The sequence below is a fragment of the Alnus glutinosa genome, chromosome 11, assembly GCF_958979055.1.
Source record: "Alnus glutinosa chromosome 11, dhAlnGlut1.1, whole genome shotgun sequence".
Classification (NCBI taxonomy): Eukaryota; Viridiplantae; Streptophyta; class Magnoliopsida; order Fagales; family Betulaceae; genus Alnus; species Alnus glutinosa.
In genome coordinates, this window is record NC_084896.1 from 28399702 (window position 1) to 28420906 (window position 21205).

Genomic DNA, 21205 nt, shown 5'->3' on the forward strand with positions numbered 1-21205 from the left:
ACATTAGCACCGGCCCTCAAACAACCACCCATTTGGCACTTAAGACCACCAAATTTTAAAATGATATACTTGACCCATTCTGACTACAACCCTATTACAAGTTACACTCTTTCTTAGTATTTAGTGTTAATATGGACGGAATATGGCGCACATGCACCAAACGTGAAGCATTAATGGAAAAATGTGTCCAAAGGTTTCGAACTTAATTGGATATAGGGGAACATTTCCATTCACATCGAGTCATATTTTCATACAATCGAATGGTACGAAGCCACAGGACATCAATTTGTTGACACAGGAACAGGATTCCCAATTGAAGTGAGGTCATGTGGTTTTTGGAATTACAGGAAAACTCACCCCATCTGTGCCAGATTCCAGCCGTTCTGGCGGGATTCCGGCCAGAACAGTCCGCTTCCGGCCTACTCGCAGGATTCAATTGTTAAGAAAAAGAAAAAAAGACAGGTAATGTCTGCAAAGTTGACAATGATAATGGAAGAAAACCTGAAAGATTCAATTTTTAATCTTTTCAGTGTAATCCCACTTCCTAAAAGCAAACAGACAAGACCAATCTCCTCACCTTGTATGATTTTCTCCGAAGCCTAAGAGGGCTTTAGAATACATGTTACAATTCTCCCCACCCTGTGTCCCATAAAAATAATTATAAAAATCAGCTACTCATTATTCAATAAGTCAATTACCACTGGATTTAGCAAGTGACACTCCCACTTTGAATGATAACTTAACATCTGCAACTAGAACTGAGCAGCAGACCAAAAAGGGCGAAACAAGAGTAATAACTTCACATCCAATGCCCCTTTCCTTTATTGATCGCATAGTATCAGGATGGAGCTAAGAAAATGCAGAAGCCAACCACATAACCTTTACATACCATGTTTCCTTCTCGCTCCCATCCTTGAAGAATGGCTCAACTGTAGAACTAAATACAGAAAAATATGGAGTGAAAACCAAGAGTATATCAGAAAATACAAAATATGAATTCTCCCATTTAACTTCTAGATCTGCTCTCTGTTTTCTTTGGCCTACTGCAATCACCAAACAATGAAAACCGTCCACCTTTGTGTGGTCGAGCTGAGGTCCCTTTAACCTGCTTACAGACAAAGTACAACCAAGTTTCTTTCAGGTTAAACAAGTTTCCCTACAGAAATAAAACAAAAAACAAAAGGGGTAAATAAAGCAACAGCCTACCCTTTCCCTCTTATGAGGTTTGGTGTTATTCCAACAGAAAAGTCCACTACAACCTCCAGTTCCTGACCCTGATTCATATCCCCTAAAGAAACACAGCAGGAATGAGTGAATGTTGTAGAACAGATATAAATGTCGATACAAGGCCACTCAGCACGTGCACACACACAAAAAAAAAAAAGGTCTCATTCATTGCCACTGCACCAAATCACTTCACTCTCCATGCAACTCAAACTCTGGAAAATTACAGTAGAATAACATTTTTTTTTTTTGACTTCCCAAGACATGGCCACTTCGTATACCCACCCTTATCAGGTAAATCTCGGACCCATGTAAAGTACACCTTCCACACGGATCGGGGTAATACTCCGGCTTTGCCGGCCCCAATGAATTGTTTGCACCCAAGGAGATTCGAACCTTAAATTTCATGAGACTACCACAAAGACCAAGGCATTACCACTTGAGCCAACCCCTTGGGGTTAATTATAGTACAATAACATGAAAAAGCTAAAATTCATACAGAATGCCCTCTGTTTAAGAATCATCCAGTGAAATCATGGACTTCAAGGACAGTGAAGAAGGAGCCAACACCTTTTTCTTTTTGTCAATGAATGAGCAAGATAACAAGTAGAGCCAAACGCTCAAACTGTTATTCTATTCTTTGAAACAGAGTATCCCGCAAAATGTTACAGAGGGAGCAGCCAATTTCTTTGCACATGATGTCACCTAGGGGCTCGGAGGCTGAGTTGAACATCAAACTAAGATATACTTAACGGGATAACCTTATTCAGTAAACAAGGACTTACGAGTTTAAATACCATCATTCAAACATTTCAGTCATGTTTCTTTCCAGTCTAATCAACAATGAACGAAAAGAACAGCCATATATAGACTAATAAACTCTATCCATTCAGAATTAACTTCATACTATAATCAGCTTGAGTCCTGGAATCATAAAGCCGAGAAGCCTAACCTTTAAATCTTCTTAATGGATCAACACTTCATATGAAAACCTTCTAATAATTAGATGCATAAAATTGAAAGCTTGGACAACTTTTGAAAATAGTGTTCTGATATGTAATTTTATAAGCAGCTTGGCATGAAAATGGAATTGTATCAGTATCAAATGCTATCCTTTGTAAGTATTTTCATCTTATCATTGTTGATCCAAAGGAACCCAAAATATGATTCTGGATCAATATAGCCAATATGGCAATATCTATCCAGAGTTGTACAAAGTTTAAGAATCTCCTCTCAAGTTTTTCCTACAAATTTCAACATTTGTACGAGTTCCTGATTGATATTTTTTTATATCAAAATGCATCTTATAAGCGCACAACCTGGTGTTTCAATTTTTTAATGCTTTCAATCAAGTGAGAGGTAAAGAAAGTTACGAAAGACTAATGAAAAAGATCATGCAACAAGTTGAGAAGTTAAAGAAAGACTCACCGGTTATCTTTATTGGAATTTCCCACTAAACTTTTATCATGCAAAAAACTTGGGGACATGGGAAAACGATCAAGCCTTCGACCATTTTGGTCCTTCTGGAGGACACTTCCATTGTTAATCTTCAAAACTTTGAGTTCATGATTTAATTCATCTTCCCAATGCTGAGAGGAGTACGCCGTTGTGTTCAAGGACTCCATCTGATCTTGACAATAAATGCCATCTTGAGGCAGGACTTGATTCTTCTCCGGTTTCAAACGACTCAATGATCCGGGTGTGCCTTTTTCTGCAGTCTGCAACCAGGCAGTTTCTAGCCTTTGCTCACGAATAATGGACTCTATTCTCTGCATTGGAATCTCCTGTCTTCTCTCTCTCATATCACTGGTTTGAACATTTCCATCAGCCATTAAGTCTGATGAACCAGAGGTAGATCGATAGGTTTCATCAAGCAATCGAGAACAATTAGAAAAACCATTTATTGTGTTTTTGTGAACTGCCTTCTTTTCCCAGTCAGTTGCTACAGCTGTTTCTGCCTTCTTCAGACCTTCTGGTAACTCAACCAGCTTCACACCATTTATAGAAGCCTCGCTATCTGGCAAAAGGATGATTCTAACCTCTACACTGCATCTCAGAACCATTTCCATTGCGTTTGTGATACTGCTCAAAAACCTTTCTGCTCTAGATTTAATATCTGCATCTCCAAATGCAATAAAAGCAACAAGAAAACCTGTACGCAGAACCATATAAGAAAGGACAAAAGGGGGGAGAGAGTCTCCCATCATAAAGGTCATTTAGGAGCTCAACTATTAAAGCAAATTGATTCAACTAAATGCTTCCATTTGTTGAGAAACCAACCCAATTAGCTATTAATTCAAGTACAATGAGTCCAATTTCAAGCTTAGACAATTTTGTTTGATTATACCTCTACCACCCAAATCATAGCCCCAAAATTACTCAGATCAGTTGAAAACTAACCAATGAATATCAAAGGTCAGATAATTTTGAAAAGAAAAAAAAATGGTGGGGGGATCTTGGGGTTTGGGGTAAAGTCCACATCAATGATTGGTCAGTATAGCCACTATAAGGTAAGAGATATATTACATTTACAACTCATGTTCAAATCCAACTTCTTCTTCTTTTATTTTTTTTAAATCAACCATTGAATATGTAGAACCCACATGTAGAAAAACAAATCCAATAGTTAATTTGAAAAAAAGTTATTAAAGTTGTACAAAAGTTGTAAACCTACCGTATCTTATAAGCTAAACAGTAGCAAACAGAACTTTATCCCAGGAGGTAAGAAGACCTGCATGAGTTTAATCAGATGGGAGGGATCTTTCTAATCAATTTTACTCAAATGAAAATAGATATTGAAGTAAACCATCTTATAAGAGGATGTTGAGTCATTTCCTTCAAATCATCATCATTTCTGGCTTCACAATTTCACACAATGAATGCAGTATATGAAGGTTGAAAGTTTGTTTCCACTTCCACAATGAATCTTACAACATAATTATCACAGCACAACTCTTTTTTTTTTTGATAAGTAAATAAAGTTTTATTGAACACAGCACAACTATTGATTAAGTAGAAACACAATTCACACCTAATTCGGAATGAGAATCCATCATTACATCAGCCAGAATGGAAAAAATAAATATCAGTTGTAAATTATTAGTTATTGAATAATCATCAACACCATAGCTGAAATTTTTACCATAGCATCCCCAATTCTCACCGAGATCACCAGCACATTGCTTGCGACTATGATAAGGTTGAGCATATTTTTAAAGCATTTTGTACTACAATTTTACAAGCCAAAGATAAATGAGTGCGTAAAAAGCTATGAGCTTACCTTCAACTTCAGAGATAGACACAAGCTTTCCATGAGCATCCAGCAGCTGCCTCAGTGTCTTTGAATGGCACCTCTCAATACAATGTGCCCAGACATCATCCAACTTTTCTGAGTTTATGCATTTAAACATCATATTTCCAACCATAACATCATTACATGAGGCTGCCAAGGAACCGCCATCGACAGACTGGCTTTGTGACTGCTTGGAATCGGAACTGAAAACATCAACCCGTGACAATAGTTCCCCTAGATGGCTGGGATTGGCACTTATTGCTTTGCGCAAGGAAGCAGGAGAAGTTGGTTTTCGAGGTATATATTGAGCATCTGATTTCTGCTTGCAAGCAGCAACTTCTCTTGAAGCACTAGATGGGTCGTCCTCTGTTGTCTTACAGCTCTGCCTCCAGCTGCTGCCAGAGTGAGTAAAGTCTGTAGAAGGAATCGAACCAAGCTGTAATAGAGTTGCTGTGAACCATGTTGAGCGTTCACTTGAAACCCTTAGCTGTTTCTCAGCCTCTGAAAGAAGCCTCAAAGCATGCTTTAATCTCTCCAATTCTGCTTCAGTCACTGAAGCATGAAACCCAGCCCAAATATTAAAATCATAATATTTTCAATTTCTTAAAAAGATGATTTTAAAGTGACAGACACAAGAGGCAGCAACATATGAAGCACCAATTTTTTTTCTTTTATTTTGTGATTATATTACTATTATTATTATTATTTTTTTTTTTTTTGGGGGGGGGGGGGGGGGGATGATCAGTAGATATGATTTTATCACTATCTCTTGGGTAATTCACAACTTAATCGTCCAGGTATTTCACAACAGCATATAGGGATGTGCATCTTGATGTTGAACAAAACAATTACACCATTCGACTAGAAGATAACAGTGCAAGATATTTACTAAAATAAATTGATAATTAGCGTTACCAGATGGCATAGGTTGTCTGTAAAAATCAGATAATTAGCTAGCATCAAGAGCTAAGGGGAATAGTACTCACAACTTCGTCCACCAAGTAATGAATCACCGCCTTTGGCATCAACTATGTTGTAAGTTCCAGCAATGATATCCATAATGAGACTGGCCAGTTGAGACATCAAAACCAGTGGATCAACCCCAGAGTCCATCAACTCTCTGGCTCTTTTCACCGTTTCTGCAGTGTCTGACGACATTGCCAACTCCAAAAGTTCCAGTAATTTTTCATCTGAAACAACTCCCACCTGTAGAAGATAAACTGAATCAATAGGTTTGAATCATTCATTTACACAATTAAATAATTTTATAAAACGAAAGTATTCACCTAACTAAAATTTGCCAACATATACTAATTTGATCCTTTCCCAGTCATAAAATTGAAATAAGTATAAAAAACCTAATTGAAGCAGACCACTTGAAGAAAGCATTGGCAAGCAAACTTACAAGTTCATTTACAAGAGATGTAGTAATTCTTTTTCCCAGTAAACTCAACTGTTCTAACATAGTTTCTGCGTCTCGAAGTGAACCATCTGCATTCAGAGCAATCAGATCTAATGCATCCGATTCAACATCCAGGTTCTCATTAGCAGAAATATTCCGCAACCTGGCTACGATATCGTTGTCTTTGATTTTATTAAAAAGGTACTTCTGACACCGTGATTGTATGGTACGGGGCACATTGTCAAGATCTGTTGTTATTAGTATGAACACAACTCGCTGTGGTGGTTCTTCAAGAAATTTGAGAAATGCCAGCCATGTCTTAGAGGGTAACAAATGACACTCATCAATAACAAAAACCTTGTATCGTGAGAAGGTTGAAGAGGACCCTACCGATAGCTTCTTCAATAGATACCTAACTCTATCGATTCCTTTCTTATTGGTTCCATCAACTTCCAATAGATCCCTACTCTTTCCAGAGATGAAATCGGTACATTCCCTGCAGTACCCACATGGCTTGGTTTCATCAGGAGCCAGACAATTCAAGGCAGAAGCAAAAATTCTGGCTGTTGATGTTTTTCCAGTTCCACGGGGACCTTGGAAAAGATAAACAGGGGCAATCCGACCCCTAATAGTGGCATTTATAAGTGACTGGACCACAATATTTTGCCCAATCAATTCACCAAAGAACATTGGTTTATACTTCTGGCTAAAACTCCCGATATTGTCCGGCGTGCCTTCCTCTTCCACTTCCCCATTAAGAGCTACAATCTCTAATCCTTCATGACTCCTACAGCTGGATGACCACCTCCTTCCATCCAATCTACTCAAAGCCTCCAAATCAAGCTCGCCAAAGTTAGTAGAGAGTTCATCATCGCTCCTCCCAGTTCCTATAGATGAGCCTCCTCTACCACCATCCCCAAGCAATGGGAGAACGCCTTGAGCACTTCTCGAAGCAATACTCAGCTTGTTGGAACTTGCAGCTGATGATCGTCGGCGTCGTCTAGGATACATAGCTTGACTTCCACACAAGATGATGCTCCCTTTCCTCCTTATAGTATCGGATAGTGAAGGAGAGTAACAACCCCTACAGACACCGCGATGTTTGGGTGTCCTCTTGGACCAATAACAAGGAATACCACATCCCTGGCGACCCGGCAAATCCAAATGATCATCCACCTCATCATCCCCATCATTGATTGAAGTTGTAGTGCCATCCCAAGACCCAACAGTACTCGGGTCTCGATTACGATACATATTATAAGAACTAGTTGACAATGCCGGTGTACTATATGAATAAGAAGAATCCTCTCTTAGACTACTTTTTCTCAAAAAACTAGCCGACGAGTGAGACCAATTGTTCTTATGCTTAAGTTTCAAAAGCAATGGAGATGCCCCCGAAATTCGCCTAAACTCCTCGGAATTACTATACTCTTCAGTATCATCAGATTGCTCGACCGAGTCATCCCGGCTTAATGCCATAGAAGGATGACCCTGGAACAACCGTTTCGAATTAACTAAGTTCCTACCAACAATAGAATGTTTATGTTGATATTTTGATAAAACATCCAAATGGGCATTAGATTTCTTACTCTTCTTCTTCTTCTTCTTCTTAATATTGGCCGATGACACAGGATTTGCATCCCTACATCTGAAAATGGAAGAACGGCTTTCGCTTTTTGAATCCCCACCATTACGCGCATCGCTCAGGCTATCATCAACACTCCCCCCGAGAGCTGAAGAAGAAGATCCATCATCACCGTCATCGTCATCGTCATCATCCTCATTCTTGGCCTTTGCTGCGCTCTTCTCGCTTGAGGATTTGTGGCTCTTCCAATTGTACAGGAACACCCTCTTCTCCTTGTCCTTCCCATTGTTATTTTGGAACTGATCAGACTGTAACAAGTTCTTCCAAGTTGAAGCAGCAGCAGCTGGTGCTACAGATCTTGAGGAATTGAGAGGGGATTTCCAAGAGGAACTTGTACCTGGATCGCGTAAAACCCGCGCCGCTTTTCGGATTTGAGTGAGCTCCCTCTTCAAGTGGAGCTTGCTTGGATCACCGACCCTCGTTTCTGACATTTCTATTCAGAAAACACTACTGGGTTTTGTGGTAATCAAGATTAAAGCCGAAAAAAAATTCTCCTTTTTCAGAACCAAAACCTCAGAAACCGCAAAACCCAGAAAGGATGATCCCCATTTTATTCCAACCACCCCACTCTTATTCTTCAGAATGTTTTGGGTCTGGTTTTGGAGTGTAACGAAGACGAAGCCAATAAAAATATCCTCTTTCAGAAGCAAAACCCCACAAACCACAAAACCCTGAAAGAATGAGACCCCATTTTGCACCAATACTCCATTTTTCTTCCACTTTTGATTGATCAAACATGCACATTGATATGCATACCCATATATACAGACTAAACAAGTATACAAAATGACAGGAAGAAATAGTCTTGAGGGAATGAGCAGATCTGATCTGAGCGACAGATTATTATTAGTATAAGAGCGGAAGAAGAAAGAACTCTCTGAAATGAAATGGCAGTGTTTCTCCTTTGACTCTTTTTTTCTGTGTGTATAGTAGGGTTTTTTTTTTTCACTTTTAGTTGGCGCCCCAGATGAAATCTTGAATCAGTGACTGTTGTTTGTATGTGTATATACGATTTTTTTTTTTTTATAATATAATTTTGGATGATCATCGAGAAAGATGAAAAAAGGAAAACTCTGTCCAAACGCGGTGACTCCGGGATTCTGCTTCTATCATGTCCTTTTTTTTTGCTTTTTCCTTTTTATTGGTCATCCATTTACATTCTTTCTATTGTTTCTTCTCATCTTGTCTTTCTATTACATTCTAATCCCCTTTTGTTAAATTTTTGTTTTCTTTTGCCTTTTGTTTCTCTTTTTAAAACAAAAATATTAAAGAACAACACAAACACAAAACAATTTTAAAAACATAAAAAAGATTTTCACGTTTATATCATATCAAAACGTTCCAAACACAAAAATATACTATTAAAATGTATTAACGAATAAAGCCATTATTTTTATATGTTTGGCGCAAACAAAAATATTGTTAGCAAAACATAATTTCGAAGCCGATATCAAATTTGCCATAATGGAAAATGATTTACATCTCTCTAAGAAATGGAAAGAACATCACCCTGAAAATGAATCCAACTATCTCCTTCGCCGATGCCACCTTAATCCACCTCTCGCATGCCATCCTCGGTCTCGTTCCGACCTCTTACCTTCTGGCGACTCTCACCTCAAAGAGGAATTTAGTCATCCGTTCCTAGTGCACCACCTTCCCTTGTTGTCTGTTGTTCACCTTGCCTCGTCATGACCGCTTTGATTACCCCCATTCTTAGTGCCTTGCAATTCCCGACAACTCCGTCTTCCTCTTAAATCCTAAACCCTATAAAAAAATAAAAAAACTTACCCTTCCTTGTCGCAATTCCCTCTTTATTTGTTGGCTTTTATAGTTTTTTTTTTATATATAAAAACCAAATTGTTGGTATTTTATATTGTTTGGGAATTTTAAGTGGTTTCCGATTAGTTTTCAATTATAGTGAACAAATTATTTTTCGTACCAACCAAACAACGTTTTGGTATTATTTTCAAGGTCTCAATCAAATAATGAAAAAATCAATGATTTCTCAAATAATATTTTTGATAGAATTTTTTTTTTCTCAAAAATTATTTTACATAAAAAAAATGAAACAAAAAAGAAAAGGCAAAAATATTTTTTCCTCAGAAAAGTAATACTTTACATCATAACAAATGCAGCCTTAAAGAAAGAGGAAAATGAGAATACTTCAAGTTATTTTTTTCTTTTCCTTGTGAAACTTAATGACTATAGATATACAATATGGCACCCATATTTGGGCATGTCCAAAGCTTGAGTAATTCTACATGTACATTAAATATTCATCAAGTATTTATTAAAAAAAAAAAAGATAGCTTTTAAAATCACTATTAATCAAATTGTGATTTTAAAAGCCACCTCATTTTTTAGTAGACACTTGATGAACACCACACTTAATGTACACGTAGAATTGCTCCCAAAGCCTCTACATCTTAATTGGTATTATTAGCAACTAATTAAATGCAAGAAATTAGGGGTGGAATTAAAAAAAAAAAAATGATGTTGCTTAAGGAAGTAATCTGTAATTTAGCAATTCTTTTTACATATGTCATATGATATTGATAATTAATATGGTAAAAAGATGCATGCACTTGCATGTTGTCCATTTGCAAATTCAAGTCTTTAGTATATATAAGGAAAATGACTCAGCGGCTCGCCTGGCTCCCATTTAAAGCTCTCAAATTTCCTTCTATTTTAATTCAGATATCTAAAAGAGAAATGCTTGGTTGTACACTCTCATCCCACTCCTATCCCACTTTTGCCTACTTGGACCAATAATATTGTTAAAAAAAATGGGTCCCACTACACTCTCTCCACTATCTTTTACATTATTGGTCCAAGTAGACAAGAGTGGGATAAGAGTGGGATGAGAGTGTACAACCAAGCATTTCTCTATCTAAAATAAAATATAATGCTTAATTATTTGCCACATCACTACTCATTTTTAAGAAAAATATATCTAAAAAAAAAAAAAAACACATTTTTAATTTATGGAAATTAATTAAGCATGTGATTGGCCATCTTTCCTCCATTAGACTACCACCTCTAATCACGTCTCTTTCAATTATTGTTTTTATTTATTTAAATTTAACTTAATTCCCAATCATATATATATATATATATATATATATATAAGAAAATATTAATTAAAAAGACTCTCTCTCTCTCTCTCTCTCTCTCTCTCTCTGTGTGTGTCTGTCTGATAGAATCAAAACACGTGATTGAATGGTCAAGGATTGAAGTAACATGGCATATATTAGATTGCGATAGGACTCCATCGGTTGATAAGATGATGCTTTGCCGTCTACAACAAAAACAAAGCCTTTCGAGATATATATATATATATATGTCCCTATATATCCAATTTAATTACACATTTTATGTAGCTAATTAATGGATGTATATATTTTTTATTAATTGGGAAGGGATTCTAGCTTATTTCTTTTATGGAGTGATCCTGAGGTAGTATTTAATTTCTTCAAAGAAAATAAAATAGTAGTTTAGTTATATATAGCTTAAAATCAATAATATTGCTCATGCATGCATGTAACTATATATATGTAATAAGACACACCTTAATGGTACGTGCACATCAAATCATGATCGTTAAAAATATTGGATTGATGTGATTATATATGCAATAATCTAGTAATTTTGATCTGCCCGGATAGAATGATGCTTATGAGTAATTATGAGTATGATTCAACGATTAGATTTAGTACTCATTAGTCATTTCAACTGTGAGATTAGCTCCAATTAACAGTCAGATTTTAAGTGATTAATTATTACAATTAAGTAATTAAATGACCGCTAATATATCATTATCGATCGGGTGCGATTTGACTCGTAACATCAAATGATTACTAGCGATTATTACTCGAAGATGCATGATCTCTTGCACAGTGCCTCCCAAATTATTATTATTATTATTATATATTTTTTTTCTTTTGTGTTTCTTCTCTTTGTTGTACGTATTTGACCAGAGACAACACAACCTTCAACTGTGGCAGTTGAACATTATATTTTGTTGGTGGGAATCGTCCAAACAACTAAAGACATTCTTGGCTCGTCTGTATCCATTTGTTAGGTACGGTAGAAATTCTTAAGATTAATTAATTGTTCCATTGTATGTTGAACTTCAACGGCACTATTCTTAAATGTGTCTCTCTCATTAGCCCACCATGTACAGCTATTCATCGTGAAGCCTTGGCGGCTCTGCTGGCTGTACGCTTGGCTATTTCTTTGAAACCTCTTTCTTTTATCTTATAAGGTGATTCTCCCACAGGTATTTTGGCTCTCCAACATCCAAATATCGTACAGGATTGACATATTGCTCCAACAATCTCTTGGGTTTTGACAACCATCCCATTAACAACTAGCTGGACAACTAATTATGTAAACCGAAGTGTAAACTTCTATACCCATCATACGACAAATTGTGTCATAACTAGAAATTTTTCTGAATGCATTCCCAATTTTTCAGTTTTCTCAGGATCCTCTCTTCCCTGTTTTGGATTGGATTCCTCTTTTCCTTTCTTAATAAGTTCCTTAATTGTTCCATTGTTAAGCAGAAAGAGCTATCAATTGGACAACAACTTGTCTTAACATAAATTAATGCAAAACATATATATATAACTAGAGGATTTGGGGGGACATGCATGTACAATTGTGCATGTTAGATTGTTAGGAAGCAAATGTGATGCCACATTTAGGCAACATAATTATAAGCACTCTAAAACATTTAACACAGCTCCATGCAAACCTTGTTCACAACTCCCTCCACCACCACAACTACTGGGTGGCACTACTTCTCAATCACTGCACGCGCATCGGCGCGCCTCTGACCTACGCCCGTCTCATTTTCAACTCTGTGCCGTGCCCGGATGGCCATGTCTTTACCTCCATGCTCAAATATTACGCCCATTTGGGTGCTCATGCTGAAGTGGTTTCTTTGTTTAGACAAATGCAATGTCGCGGTGTAAGGCCTGGCACATTCGTGTACCCGATATTGATTAGATTGGCTGGCAACGCCGGCGTTCTGTTTCATGGCCATGTGATTAAATTGGGTCATGGTCTGGATCGTTACGCGCGCAATGGAATCATTGATATGTATGCAAAATGTGGCCCAGTTGAGGTTGCCAGGGAGTTGTTTGACGAAATGCATGAAAGGACTCTTGCGGATTGGAATTCAATGATTTCTGGGTACTGGAGGTGGGGTAATGAAGTTGAAGCACGTATACTCTTTGATATGATGCCTGAGCGGAATGTGATTACGTGGACAGCTATGGTCTCTGGGTATGCTAAGATGGGGGCCTTGAAGAGTGCAGGGAGGTATTTCAATGAGATGCCGGAGAAAAGTGTTGTCTCTTGGAATGCAATGCTATCAGGTTATGCTCAGAGTGGGTTTGCAGAGGAGGCTTTAAGATTGTTTCATGACATGATGAATACCGGTGTTCAACCAAATGAAACGACGTGGGTTATTGTTATTTCATCGCTGTCGTTGCATGGGGATCCTTACCTTGCAAACTCTCTAGTCAGAAAAATCGACCAGAAGAAGATACATTTAAATTGTTTTGTCAAGACTGCGCTGGTTGATATGCACGCAAAGTGTGGGAGCCTTGAGACTGCCCAAAAACTTTTTGGTGAACTGGGTGTGTTTAGGAATTCTGTAACATGGAATTCCATGATTTCGGCATATGCAAGGGTTGGGGATTTGACTTCGGCTAGAGAGCTTTTTGATAAGATGCCTGAGAAGAATGCTGTCTCGTGGAACTCGATGATTGCAGGTTATGCTCAAAATGGGCAGTCAGCTATGGCAATTGAGCTCTTCAAAGAGATGACTACTACTGAAGACTCAAGGCCAGATGAGGTGACCATGGTGAGTGTTTTGTCAGCGTGTGGACATCTTGGGGCATTGAAATTGGGCAATTGGGTTGTGAACATCCTCAATGGAAACCATATCAATCTCAGCATCTCAGGATACAACTCTATGATTTTCATGTACTCTAGATGTGGGAGCATGGAAGATGCCAAGAGGATATTCCAAGAAATGGTAACAAGAGATGTTGTCTCCTACAACACATTGATTGCAGGGTTTGCAACTCATGGACATGGAAAGGAAGCCATTGAACTAATTTCAAAGATGAAAGAAGAAGGTATTGAACCAGACCGCGTAACCTATGTTGGTGTCCTGACAGCATGCAGCCATGCGGGATTATTGGAAGAAGGTTGGAAGGTCTTCAAATCAATCCAAGTTCCTGCTGTAGATCACTATGCATGCATGGTTGATTTGCTAGGTCGACTGGGTGAACTGGAGGAAGCTAAAAAGTTAATTGAAAGCATGCCAATGAAACCACACGCAGGAGTTTATGGGTCTCTATTAAATGCTAGCCGGATTCACAAAAGAGTTGAACTTGGGGAGCTGGCTGCAAACAATCTCTTTGAGCTTGAACCATACAATTCGGGAAATTATATTTTGCTTTCCAACATTTATGCTTCAGCAGGGAGGTGGGAAGATGTCGATAGGGTCCGGGCAACAATGAGAAGAGTGGGAGTGAAGAAGACAATTGGATGGAGTTGGGTAGAAGACAAGGGTAAAATGCACAAGTTCATAGTAGGAGATAGATCGCATGAACAATCAGACGACATCTATAGGATTTTGTCAGAATTGGGAAGGAAGATGAGGAGGGATGGGTATACGGCTGATAAAAGCTGTGTGCTGAGAGACGTTGAAGACGAGGAGAAAGAGGAGATGGTGGGAACTCATAGTGAGAAATTGGCCATTTGTTTTGCTCTTCTTGTTAGTGAAGCAGGGGCACTAATTAGGGTGGTGAAGAATTTAAGGGTATGTTGGGACTGCCATACAGCTATTAAGATGATCTCCAAGTTGGAGCAAAGGGAGATAATTGTGAGGGATAATAATAGGTTTCACCGCTTCAGTAATGGGCTCTGTTCTTGCAAAGATTACTGGTAATGGGAAACCACTTATCTGTTACCATCAAACATTCAAACCTAATGGACCTGAGTGAGAGGCATTGGTTGAGAGAATAGGCATAATAAAGAAAAAAAGAAGAAGCATGAGATGTGTGTTTTAGGGTTTCTTTTGTCTTCTTCTTCTTCCTTTATTTTTTTTTTTAGCGCGCGCGCGTGTACAGAATCTTCACTAGAAAAGGGGCATGCAAAAACGAAGGAGGAGACTTCTCTCTCCAGTGCGTTACTTTCACTAGCCTGCAGTTCTTGGAAATAATGGGAATGGCCCAACATTTATGCTTTTTACCATGGCTGATGCTACTTCAATTGCATAAAGAGATCTCAAATAAAGAAGATTCATAGATAATGAGATTCCAGACAAACCATCATAGGCTGCCAATTGCCACATGCATATTCAGGGCGTTCAAAGCAGCTAGCGTGGTAGATCAAGACGGTTTATATACTAAGAAAACATTCATCAATTCTTGCAAATTAGAATCGGGGCTCAGGCTACCCATGTGCAACCTCCACAGATTGCAAAACGGAAGGAGAACTCAACTCACTGTCCAAATGTAAGGTGGTAATGTGCAGAAACGGAAGATAGTATGACCCAAGAACGAACTTGAAAATTGCAAGACATGATTTCAAAAGTAAATAAAAAAAAAAAAAAAAAAAAATTGCATAGACATAATAATATTACTGGCTGCCATTAACTATTTAAAAACACAATTCCCAGTCAAATTAGACAGAACAAGTAGCAAAAGTAGCAAAACTCGAAATCCGAAATTCATCTGCAATCATTCAAATTCATCAACTAAAACACGACACTGACCCTGTCTTACTTTCAAATTGTACTGAGGAAGGTCTAAACCTTTTTCACCTCTGTTTGATTGAGGTGGGTATTAATCTCCAAATTCAGAACCTAGATTTAAACTCTAGCTCTCTTGTTACTGCAACTTGGGCACTTGTACTGCTTGATATGCTCGGCCTTTGCAGGTGTGATTTTTACACATTTGCCATGGAACCATCTCTCGCACACATCACAGCAAATCCAAAACTCGTCGGTACCATAGTTATCCCCACAGGCCCCACAAGTTGCACCCTGTTCATCATCTTCTTCATCTTCTTCCCCACTCTCATCATCTTCTTTGGGCGGTGGAGACATCTTCACTCCCTTGGTCAGGGGCTCAGGTTGTCGGGACTGCTTATGGGCAACATCAAAACAGAACAAAGTGAGAACTTTTACACAAAGGAGCCATAGAAAAGGAACAACTTCTGTTAAATCAGCAATTTCTTACCGTCTTTCCACTTAATTTGCTTTTGCTACTGTTGTTAGTAGCAGATTGGTCCTTTGATTGCTTGACATTGCCCGTCACAACTTCAAATATGGTTGGGAGATCATTTATCATCTGGAAAAGCCTCTTCCTGTAAATGCCAATTCCAAACAATATTAGAAACACCTACCTTAGATCTTATATACTACACAATTGTGGGTGAAATGTAGCTACTAATTATTGGCTTTATAGCAAGGTCAGCATTTTCTGCACCTATGGCACGAAGGGCTTCCTATATCATACAATACTGGAGCAATCCTAGCACTTTTTTTCTTAGTAAACAATGACAGTACTTTTTAATCAGCCCAAGCATTACATATGCAAATAATTCACATCAAATTTCAATGTCATGGGTACATCCAGAACCCATTGAGCAGAAAACTAAAACAAGCTTACAATCATGAATTTTTTGACCTAAAGAAATTCAAATGTACAAAGTAGATTAATAAATTACAACAATTTGTCCAGGAAAACCTATGATAATGGTTATTTTTGTTATTGGTGAACCAAAAAGACTCATAAACAAAAGCATAACTAACAAGACAATAAAGCTAAAAAAAAAAATGACACTTCACTTCAAACTAGCTTTTATGCGTCAAAAAAGGAACCAAACACCTTACTAAGCTCATGCTGCAAAATTTCACCAATAGAAGCACTCTGATTGCAAATTAACTCACAAATAACCCTTTTCTTGTAGATCTAACGGCATAAAAATTCCGGGATTTTTGTCAACCTGACTTATCCATGACAATTTCATTCTAACTTCCAGTATTCAAATAAGGAAAGATGCCCTACCTTTACCTATATTATATACCTGCAGCCTCATTCCTATATTTTCCAACTTATGTGAAAAATACAAGGCAAGGATAATCAAAACGTGCAAAAAAATAACTTCCAACAACCCCGAATGCTCATGAAACAGGGACAATGAAGGCTTACTGGAAACTCTAACTCCTAAAGAACACATGTTTTGCTGGTTCGATAATTTGGTGTGCACAACAAAGATGAAAAGCTAAAAAAGGAGAGCAATAATACCAGAAGAATATCAGTTAATCATAGCCCTTTCCATAGCAAATTACTTTTAAGAAGCAAAAGAGAGTATGTATGTTGAAGAAAGAAGAGAAGGGGAAATCTCGAAGCAACCTTACCAAAAATAAGAATTGGACCATCACAAATTGTAAATAAGTACAATTTCCAGGGCCCATATAACTAGATTATCTATCACGAACTATTTGCATTAATGGATTATTTCAATCCAAAACTTGAGACAATGCATGTGGTTGTTAATGGAGTTGAAGTTACCAAATTCTGAGGAGTTGGTATCAATTTATGCCTAATTGCTCCACCAAGAAGCTCTTCTAATTATATTTTATAAATGAACCAGAGCCAATCTGAATTGATCTTGTAAGAGATCTGCCCCATGTTAAGTGATAAAAATCACCTAGATATACAAAAAAATTTCTTTTTGCAATAAATTTCCTTCTAAGAAATCACCACTACCCAAATTGAGGAAAAATTATGCTTCCACATTCATATTATTTCCTTTGTACACCAACAGTGCATCTATAACACAAAACCATAGAATTAAATGACTAAAATGATGTGATAAATAGATATCCTACAACAAGTAGAAATATACAGACAAATAAGGTACAAGCCTTCTCAAGTCCTATACAACGAAAAAATCACATGGGACAAATCATCTTTACATGATTGAAGACATGGTAATGAAACACAGAAGATATTTGACGAAGCAATTGCCAAAAGCCAAGATGTAGAACACGGTACACATCAGGCATACATCCATGAACGCGTATATATATGCATAATATATATACCTTCATGTTCATCTAGTATCATCCAATGTTTCAATAACTTTAACAAATATGGAAGGAAATAAAGGAAAATATGTGTCAATCATCTTGCATAATCATGAAGAATAGCATCTGTTACCAACACTAACACAAATCATTAAGTTGATCCAAATTTTACAGGTGGAGCAAGCTTCTCATTAGCATTTAAAACATTTTTGGCTTTTTGCAAATTAGAGCCATTACAAGAAATTATATAAATAAATTATACAAAGCATGTAATAATAAACAAAGTCAAATGCAACGTTTATGTTTCATCACACATCATTCCATTCTCTTCTCATTAGCATTTTAAACATTTTTGCAAATTAGTGCCATTAAAAGAAATTGTATAAATAAATTATACAAAGCATGTAATAATAAACAAAGTCAAATGCAATGTTTATGTTTAAGACAATGATAGAAAGCTAAACATTAGATTCAATATTTATTTATATTTGCTTGATGACTATAGAATAATTGAATCCTATTTTTCCAGATCTTCAATATATTAACCATGTATTAAGTAGATACAGCTGAATTGAGGACATATTCAAAATAATGTGAAATTCAAATGCAAAGAAAGTTTCAAGCTTTAATATAACATATTATTATCAAAAAAGAGCCGAACTGAGACAATATTCTTTCTTTCTTCTCTTTGGCAAGGAGACAAAATAACATGAAAGAATGACAGATTAAGCCAATTGAGAATTAAGATTGACAGCCAGGAATTCTTGGGTCAATATTACATAAAGCCAGAGTGATGATACCTACTGCTCCCTACAACAGATCACAATTCATCGAGTAAGAGAACAATTCCATACCTTTCGTTCTTACCAAATCCAAAGCGTGCACCAAAATAGAATGCAACAGCAAGCAACCACGAATCACTGTGAACTGCAACCAGTGATAACCAGTCCTTTTCTTGCATCCCATCCCTAGCAAAGTTAATACCTAATGCTGGCTCGGGAAGCTCAGGAGGGACTTCCTCAACGGGCAGATTAACTTCCCATGTCTCATTTGGAAGCCCATATAGACACAAGTTTTCCTTCTCTGAAAGTCATGAGTACATTAAGAAACAAGACAAAACTCTCTCCAACTACCAATGTAATCAAAATCATATCCATGCCACCACGAGTTTTTTATATCACAACAAAGAAAATACTAAATAACTATTAAAAACAATGCATGAGGACAGTGTAAAATGACAGTAAAGTTTCGAATGGGTTGTGGTGCTTCTAGGACCATTGGGATACACGTTCAACAACAATCAAACAGAGACAAAAGAATGACACCATAACCATAGTTATGATATTAATTGGATCTCTTTACAACTCAAAAGACAGAGGTAAGAGTAATAACATGATATTACATTTTCTTTCAATATGACAATAGAATCACAATCATAAAATGGACCAAAAAATTGACAATTCAGAATGCAGAACTGATATTACTTGATTAAAGAAAAATGTCAGCACATCAGCTAATTAGAGATCAGTCAAATGCAGAAAATAATCAAAACATATAGGTGGACAAGTTATGAAAAGGTAAGAATACATTGAAAGATTACAACCAAAACGACAGTGTACCCCATACTAACATAATCTGTCTATATGTAGGAAAATTTGCTTCCAGTTTTATTTAGTGAAAGTGAGTTCACCTAAAATTTGTAGATTCAACTGTACAAATATTTTTCATGAACATTATCAAACACCATTCAAAGTAGAAAACCTAAATATTTAAATTTCTGAAGTATACAATTGGGATCTCCACAACATAAAAAAGTAAGCAATTAATGCTACAAATAAAGATATTCATATTTTCTATAGCGCTTTCTTTTCGTAATCGTTGTAGGTACAAATTCCTTATTTCCATACTAAAGAGAACAAGAATATACCAGTAATCGTCATAAGGCCTCAGCACATTCAACATCTTTCAAAATTATTCATCAAGCCAAAACTGTGTAAGGGAAGCTATCATAATACATGTATCATATGACCAAACGCAAATATTTATTCATGTGCCTATTTCTGTTATTGCTTAAATGAATTTACCTAATAAGAAAGTTTGCAGTTCTCTAAGTAATACAAGCCCAAAACAACACTAAAAATGACATGAATATGGGTCAACTGCACAAAGAAATTGTGCATAATCATTATTAATCTCTCTTTCTCTCTCTCTCTCTCTCACACACACACACACCCAAGTTCCCATGGAGATTCCTAGGATAATTGCAGGAATCATAAGTATCCTCTACGGTTGTAATAGCACATTCTTGAAATCACATTTTTTCACCAAAAACCAAAAGGTAAATTCTCACTTCTATTTAACTTTCTAGATTACGAACGAACTTGAAAAATGGAAAAAGAAAAAGAAAAAAATACTCAAATGAGAACACGCAACAAAGGTCAGCCCAGAGTGGTGAAACAAGACATTTATCAATCCCTAAAGCAACAAAATATTTAGTGAACTGTTAAAAATTACTGATACAAAAAAAGAAAAAAAGAAAAAAGAAAAGAGCCCATAAGCTGTTACCAACCAAAAGGCACAGTGAACACAGTACATCATGAATTGCAGAGTTGAAAGAAACGGAAGAAAGAAAAAGATTCGTCACAATCCCTAGTCGCACAAAATGAAATATATTTCAAAAAAAAAAAAAAAACCGAAGAAGATGAAGTATAAGAATTTAAAAATGACCCACCGGGATCGCACTGCTGGTAAAACTTTTCGACATCTGCAAATTCAACCCCAAAGAAACGAATTAACAAAATTTGCAAAAAAAAAAAAAAAAAAAAAAAAACGGAAACCCTCAAAGACGAAGAAGAAGAAGAAAGCGGAGAAGAGTAAGGTACCATTGGTGAGGGCCTTGATCAAACCCGCGCGTCTACCCTTGAAATCTTGGAAAACCTCCTCCACTGTTCTCGGTATCGGATGCGGTATTCCCTCCATTCACTATCTCTCTATCTCCGTCAGTCTGTCTCTCCGGGTCTCAATTTTCAATTCAATTCCCCAAATACAATCGGAATCCAAAAATGCTGCTATTCTTGGTTAGAATTTGAAAACCAAGCAGATTAGGGTTTCCAATTGGCCTTCCTTAGGGTTCTGCTTCTCTCAATATTCCAATTTGGGAAAGAAAAAAAAAATACAAAAAAAAAAAAAACAAAACCCCTTTTTCTATCTGCTGAAAGCCTGAAAGTCTTCGTATCAATTTGGAAATAACAACGAAGGCTGGGTTACAATGATAGGATGAGAAGAGGCCTACCCTACCTAATAAAGAGAACCCGAATCAGGGTTTCACTGCTCGCACCATTGCTTCCCTCTAATCGTTTTATTTAAGCCTTAATTGGTGGGGTCCGCTCTATCTCCATTCTCCTCTTCTTTTAGAGTCACAGAGAGTCGTCCACAAAAATAATTATTTGGCTCCTTAAAATAAATAAATAATTAATAAAATTATAATAATATAAACTGATTTCTTTTCCTCGTCCATGTTTGACA

At 36.9% G+C, this 21205-nt stretch overlaps 3 protein-coding genes across 3 annotated transcripts; 1 reads left to right on the top strand and 2 right to left on the bottom strand.

Annotated features, from left to right (window-relative positions):
* Nucleotides 1-561: 561 nt before the first annotated feature.
* On the bottom strand, nt 562-8539 carry LOC133881469 (protein STICHEL-like). The gene is made up of 6 exons (XM_062320407.1): nt 5922-8539; nt 5503-5722; nt 4505-5068; nt 2653-3376; nt 1207-1288; nt 562-1105 (listed from the first exon to the last, which is right to left on the bottom strand). Exons 1-6 carry the CDS (start codon nt 7992-7994, stop codon nt 1007-1009), a joined length of 3762 nt encoding a protein of 1253 aa, XP_062176391.1. The 5' UTR covers nt 7995-8539; the 3' UTR covers nt 562-1006.
* Nucleotides 8540-12199: 3660 nt separating this feature from the next.
* On the top strand, nt 12200-14765 carry LOC133881573 (pentatricopeptide repeat-containing protein At1g14470). The gene has a single exon (XM_062320525.1). It carries the CDS (start codon nt 12257-12259, stop codon nt 14528-14530), a length of 2274 nt encoding a protein of 757 aa, XP_062176509.1. The 5' UTR covers nt 12200-12256; the 3' UTR covers nt 14531-14765.
* Nucleotides 14766-15208: 443 nt separating this feature from the next.
* Nucleotides 15209-21037, bottom strand: LOC133881574 (PHD finger protein ALFIN-LIKE 6). The gene is made up of 5 exons (XM_062320526.1): nt 20563-21037; nt 20412-20444; nt 18535-18763; nt 15825-15951; nt 15209-15727 (listed from the first exon to the last, which is right to left on the bottom strand). The coding sequence occupies exons 1-5, from the start codon at nt 20657-20659 to the stop codon at nt 15455-15457; spliced, it is 759 nt and encodes a 252-aa protein (XP_062176510.1). The 5' UTR covers nt 20660-21037; the 3' UTR covers nt 15209-15454.
* Nucleotides 21038-21205: the final 168 nt, after the last annotated feature.